Source organism: Cricetulus griseus, chromosome 9, assembly GCF_003668045.3.
Source record: "Cricetulus griseus strain 17A/GY chromosome 9, alternate assembly CriGri-PICRH-1.0, whole genome shotgun sequence".
Classification (NCBI taxonomy): Eukaryota; Metazoa; Chordata; class Mammalia; order Rodentia; family Cricetidae; genus Cricetulus; species Cricetulus griseus.
The window spans coordinates 17292226-17299258 of NC_048602.1; the positions used below are offsets into that span (position 1 = coordinate 17292226).

General features: G+C 41.1%; 1 protein-coding gene across 1 annotated transcript in view; it reads right to left on the reverse strand.

Annotated features, from left to right (window-relative positions):
* The window catches only part of LOC118239325 (zinc finger protein 420-like), a 45053-nt gene extending 39453 nt beyond the window's left edge, over positions 1–5600 (reverse strand). The window contains exon 1 of the mRNA XM_035449135.1: positions 5460–5600. Within this exon, the coding sequence (XP_035305026.1) occupies positions 5460–5600 (141 nt within the window). The remainder of the gene's footprint in view (positions 1–5459) is intronic.
* Between the last annotated feature and the right edge of the window lie 1433 nt (positions 5601–7033).

A 7033-nucleotide genomic window follows, 5' to 3' on the forward strand; every position in this document is an offset into this window, starting at 1 on the left:
TGGTAGTTTTACAGGCTCCTTTGCCACTTCCCCTCTCCAGACACCCTTGTTGATTTGTCCTATCCAGCCTCGGTGACTTCTCATTAAGACACCATGTTCTCTTATACTTGCCATACATTGGGTGAGGTGGGGACAATCCTTGCAACCAGAAGAATTTACTGATAAGTAAGGTCCCATTTTTTCAGATTGGACCAATCTCATTTTCCATCATTCAGTGCACTAATCATATGAAGCAAATGTTGTGGCCAGACACCAGAGGAATCTAGTCTTATCTTTTCCTAGAGAAAAATGCCTCAACACTTGAAAATACAATGAGAAGAGCTATATTGGAGAACAGTAATTGCATGTAAGGATAACACCATAATTCAGGAGAGACATAGAAAATTGAGCTAACACAAATTCCAGTGAACCCATGCCATCATTTGGAGGGCAACTTTTCTATACTCTCTAGATTCAATGATGATGTTTATCTGGCATTTTGTAAGGCTTCATGTCTCCATGCAAGGAGAGGAAGGCCTCTTTCCTGGGCACATGTCATTAAATGAGGTAATCAATCTTCTGAAAGAAATGCAATCAACAGCATCAATGCAAGAGAATACAAGGACAACATTTCAGATCCCACTAAACATGTTATTGCCTACAGATGAGTGTCAGAAAGTGGCACAGAGGATGGAAGTTGGGTGGGAACCACTTCTTCGGCACTCTTTCATAGAATGTCTTAATTCAACAGGACATGAAGACAGTGAAGACAGCTACAACAAGCCGCTGAATCTTAGTAAAGTGAATACCATTGATAGGAGTCCTGGAAATGAGATGGACTCACTTTTAATTATTGAAAAAGATAAATGTCCTGAGACTCAGGAGAGAGGTGATTCTGATGAGTCTCTCAGGAATTTTGATGTCCCAGATACCATGACATTTCTCTGAGGGGACATTCTTCTTCAAATGTCCCCAAAGATAAGAACCAACCAGAGGTTGTGATTCCTGTGAAGCAACCACAACCAGGGATTTTCAGACCACAGAAGACTGAAGACTCTCAGAATTGTGAGACAGACCACACATGTGAGAGTCACCAAGAAAGAAGCAGCAGAGTGCCAAAGACACACCAATGTGTGGAATGTCTTAGAACTTTCAGATATCCCACTCAGATTTTGGCCCACCAGAGGAGAGACAAGGAGAGGACCTTTTTTTTTTTGTAAAAGGCGTCATAAGAGCTTCTTTAATCAGTCAGACCTAAAAGTCGATTCAGTAATACACAAGGCATTGAATTTTTTTCTTCTGTAATACATGTGGAAGGTCGTTTAGGCATAAAACCAATCTGTTAGCTCATGAAAGGATTCATACTGGAGAGAAGCCCTACACCTGCTCCAAATGTAACCGTAACTTCCGCCAGTCATCCACATACCACTGGCATATGAGGCATTGCTACAAATCAGACAAATCTATGTACCTTCCTCAGCAGAGATTAGCTGCGCTACAGAATTGATGTGCTATCTGCACATGAAGAATCATATAGCCTCTAAACAAGAAACCATTGAAAAAGTGGCTTGTAACTTCTGGCTCTCCTATCTATTCTCATGTGCCAGCATAGAAGATGAGACATTTGTCAGTTCCCTAACATGTTTCTAGTGCCAAAATCATCCTCTAATTTTTGCCTGACATATACTAACTGAATAAAATAGAACTGGAATCTTAATGAACTCGTCTATGTCAGCCTTCTTCCCATGAGGACTTGGCGCAGCCTGGCATGCTGGACCAGCATTCTCATGAGCTAGCTGTTTCAAAGTTTCAGCACCTATGTCTCTAACTTTTTTAGGATAATGTCCACATTCTCCTAGAGAACAATTCTGAAATAACTCCCTAGGTCTCTGCCTGCTCTCTATATCAAACAATCTCCCTGTGACAGGAGGTCTTGTATATTTGCTTCCAAATTTCTAGGGGGTAAGGATTCTACAGGAATGTTCCCTATCAGCGTCTGGGTGAAAGAAAACTGCTGCTGATCTCTAATGCACATAAGCCATCCTTAGTTCCTCGAGATGCTTAAATGGAATCGGCATCTGCATCTTGTTTATGTATCTCTAAGAATCTCTATGCTCCTCTAAAAGAAATGTCTGAAATCCCTGGGCATCTCTTTCTACCCACTGCTTGTCTAGTATTAGCTTGCATTGGAGACATATGACATGCTGTGGCTGCCCACCTCGAATCCAAGGGTGTCTGTACCTTAGGCTGACCCATGCTTGTTGCTTCCTCAGCCAAAGGAATATTTTTCTGATCAGAGGAAACCTGCAAATTTCTTATGTCCTGTGAGAGCAATTTCACTAAATCTTTCAAGCCTCTTAGCTCCTGCTGAAATTTACCACTGGGTGTTTGCCTCTCTATATTCCCAGTTTAAAATGAAGAGGTGAAGACTCTCCATTGTGATACAGCAACCAGATAAGGGGCAGATATTTCCTGCTGTCCTGCATGTTCAAGGTTGCACCTTTGTTTTCCCCAATCCCCGGAGCAGCTCTGATACAGGTGCTATGTTGGATTCTGTGACAAGGATCATTTCAAACTTTGATTTTTGAGACAGCTTTTCTCTGTGACTTTGGAGACTATCCTGGAACTAGCTTTGTAGACCAGGCTGGTCTCAAACTCATATCCACCTGCCTCTGATTCCAGAATGCTAGTATAAAAGGTGTGTAAATTCTAACGTTTTCTGTACTTGTTTTGTGCTTCAATTCAGCTCTCCTGGCTATAAATTGTAGCTAAGTACAATCCTAAGTACTAATGAACAATCCTCTGACTAATCATTCTCAGTATCTCTCTCTGACTATATTCCTGTTTACTCTCAAGGTTAACTCACATCTCTTTATCATCTGGCTAATATTCCTGGTCATTTACCATTTATAACCAACCCCATTTAAATGAAAACACACATTAAAAAAAAAACAGTATTTGGGACTTTGGGCGTCGTTCTCTCCAAACTGCTTCCTGCTGATTGGGGGCGCTGAAATACCATAGGGATCCTAAGAAAACCCAGAAATCCTGACCTTAGTGTTCTTTGAATGCATCAACCCAGGTGTCTTCAATGCTGGATCACCTGGCAGTTGCTTAAGGGGTTCTTGCTTCATCAAACCATGTTAGTCTGGAAGGAACCCACAGGTTTTCATTTTCCATCGATATACAAGCAAAAAATCTCTTCAAGTAGCCTTCTCCTTATTTTTAAATTTAAAAGTCAAAGCACTTTAATATATAAGTTGGATGAATTCAACAGCAATAGGAGCAATAACCCCAGCAGTGATGCCAAAATCTTTTTCTTTTGTCCATCAACTTGCAAGATGACCAGCCTGTTAAGTAATTGAAACTCAGAAACCCACTGCCTCCTTTCTTTTGGTGACTGTAGATGCTATGACTTCAAGGGTCAGGAACACTGGTTCCGGGGATCTCTATAGAACTATCTTGGGAAGGCTCCCATGGACTCAAGTCTGGTATTCCTCTGCTGCATGCATCTCCAAGTTTCTGGTTTATTTTCCTGAAAGAAAACAAACATGCCCTCGACCCCAAATTAGGGCAGGATCAGGTCTTCTCCATTTTCTTGTGTATTATGTGGAGAATGGAGACATCACCTCCCCCTTTTTTATGTTTTGAAGTTACATTATTACAGAGCTATGAGCTTGCACCACAATTCCACCTCCCGAAGGATTACAAGGAACACCTGACCTTGATCAATTTTCTATTGAATACAAAATAGCTGAAATGCCTTTAATAGAATATCCAGGTCCATTGTCTGTTCTTTTTCACTTTGGATCTAAACAATGACTTATCATATGTTTAGAAACCTGAATACTTATCAACTGCCATGTGTACATTTTTTAATTTCCCAAATTCTGTATATATGAGTGACATTCATTTGACATAAATGATTAGGAAGTAGGCTTCATGGGTTCACTGGTAAATTACAGATAAATATGGTAGACACACCTCATTGACAATGTTGATGAGCTGTCTCTCTAGTTAAACTAAATTGCTTCCTTTTGCTCTTCCGATGATGAGTCATGAACTGTAGAGGTCTCACTACCTGTGATAAAGCAAACACTTTATCTGTTGAATTGTTCTCTCCAGCTCATGGGCCAGGAAGGTCTGAAGGAGCTCCCACTTCACCAGCAAACACGGGGATTTTCTTCTTTAGTTAACTGTCTAGGTCAATTGAACTACAATCTTACTTGAAGGTTTTAAATCACCAAGAGATGCCCTTAGAGAAGGATGTTAACTATTGAATATTTCCCAACAACTTCTGAAAAATCACTCAAAAATTACAATCTATCATTTCTGCTCTCATTTTGGAGTCTTCATTTCTTTAGGCTATAACTTACGATCCAAACATCTTTTGAAAATAACTTTAAGGTTGTGAATAGTCATTTCAAATCCAACCTGAAAAGCTCTCCATAGCTGCCAATGAATCATTTGCAACTTAGCTGAGATGTCCTAATTTGCATCTATCTTCACACTAACAGGGCAGCCATTAACATTTATTCCCTAGATTTTTTTTAACCATCAAAATTTAGGTGGATATATGTACCCTCTCCTCTGCTAAACTCTACAGAACCATCCACACAGATTCCTTTCCATTTTAGGCCATGCTGTAGGATTCTGCAATTTTTTACTGACTGGCTATGAGGGTTCAAATCACCAAATTTTCTTCTTAAGACCTTGACTGACTGGATGCTCTTTTTACTATATTCAAAGCAATTTAGGTTGCTTTAAAACTAGATATGAATCAATTAAGTATCATTTTAATCATATCCAAAGCAATTAAGCAGTTCCTTTTGTCACCATACACACATTCAGAATCACATTTTGTGTATCCATTGTGGCCACAGAACACACACACAGAACATGCACACTTCTCGCAACTCTCCTTCTGCCTCGGTTATGGTTAATTGTGGAAATGAGGAATCCTTAAATGAAATCTCATCTAACATAGCAGCTATAGCCAATCTTTGAATTATGTGCATCCAAAATTTGAACAAATGCAAATTGTTCTGTTGCCTTCTTTTTCCACAAGGTCTTAAAATAGTTTTGTTATTAGCTGTACTATTAGTATTTTCTATACATTTGGCTGGGCATCTGCCACAGTATCAGCTCTCGAGGCTGCAAGTTCCTTAAATTTTTCAACTTGCTCTATAGCATGATTTCTGTCCTCTGGGCTTGGGCTGACCCACTGTAATTCATCTGTGGCTGATTTAATGTCCTGAATCTTGGGCATAAGCCTGATTCTCTATTTCCTCTTCTTGGGACTCTGTCGGCCCAGTCCCCTTCCTGACCACATCCAAAGCAACCTCTAGAAGGTGCTGTGCCTTTCTTCCTCCTTATTCCTTGCTTTATCTCTAGGAATAACCCATTTTTACATGAAGTTCCTGCAAGACAGCCAGCATCAGTAATCTCTGAGTGCTAGCCATTCTGATACCTAAACAAACCTTTATGAACTCGTCTATGTCAGCCTTCTTCCTGTGAGGGCTTGGCACAACCTGGCATGCTGGACTAGAATTCCCATAAGCTAGCTGCTTCACAATCATAGCTTCAACCCCTGTGTCTAACTTTGAGGATAATTTCCACATTGTTCTGGAGACCAATTCTGAAATAACTCCCTAGGTCCCTGCCTGCACTGTATAACAAATAATCTCCACTTGAAAAGCAGGCCTTGGCTATCTACTCCTGAATTACTAGGGGCAAGGCTTCTACACCAATATTGCCTATCAGCATCTGAGTGAAAACTCTGGTTGATCAATAATGAACATAAGCCATCCTTAGTTCCTTGAGCTGCTTAAATGGTAGCAACGTCTGCATCTTGCTTATGTTTCTCTGATTATCTCTATGTCCTCTATAGGAAATGTCTGAAATGCCCAGTCATCTGTTTCTATCAGCCGCTTGTCTAATATTAGCTTGCATTTGAGACATCTGACCTGCTGTGGCTGCCCGCCTTGAATCCAAGGATGTCTGTACCTTAGGCTGACCCATGCTTGTTGCTTTCACAGACAAAGGAGCATTTCTCTGATCCAAGGAAACATGCAAATTTCTTATGTCCTGTGAGAGCGATTCCACTAAATCTTTCAAGCCTCTTAGCTCCTGCTGAAGTTTACCACTGGGTTTTTGCCTCTCTATATTCCCAGTTTAAAATGATAGAGGTGAAGACTCTCTATCCTGTTACTTAGCAAAACTCGGGTCACATTCATCACTATCACTCTGCTCTGTATATTCTTTTTCACCTAGCCACTTCCCAGTAGGTCTCTGGTCTCTACTACATTGCTAACCAGTTCAGGGACAGATAATTCCTGCTGTCTTTTGTGTACTCACGGTCACACCTTTACTTCTCCAAGCCACAAGGCTGTTCTGATATAGCTTAGGTGGTAGCTTCTGCGAGAGGGAAGGATCCTTTCAAAGTTTTAAACTCTAACATTTTCTGTACTTGCTTTTTTGCTTAACTTCAGCCCACTTGGATATTAAAATGTACCTAATAAATGTACAGTCCTCTCTGTGGCAGAGACATGGTCCTGCAAGTGCGTCTGTGATGCCATCTCTGTGCAACTGTCCATTTCCTTGGACTTTTGTGACTCCATCCGACCGGAGGTATGCCAAAAGTTGTTTACATGTCGGTGGTCTGCTCAGACACACAGGACCATGAGGAATATAATGACGACGAGAAGCTACTCCATGTCTACTTCTGTTTTGCAGCCAGATGGTCCTGGTGCTGGACTGTCAGAGAAATTGCCCATGAGGCCTCAGGACCCGTCTCGAGTGATTGATGCTGCCACACATGCTCATAAGTTTTGTAACACAGAAGATGAGGAGACTACTTATCTTCGGAGGCCTGAGGGCATTGAATGTCAATACAGAAAGAAGTGTGCAAACTTGCTGGCACAGCCTTTCGACGGGTGATTTCTCAGGTTCCGTTTTCGTCCTGTTCTCCGTGGAAACTCCACTTGCGGCATTGCACCACGACTAAGTCTGAGTATCGGGCAAAAGCCTGGAGATTTAGGTAGAAGCAGAGACG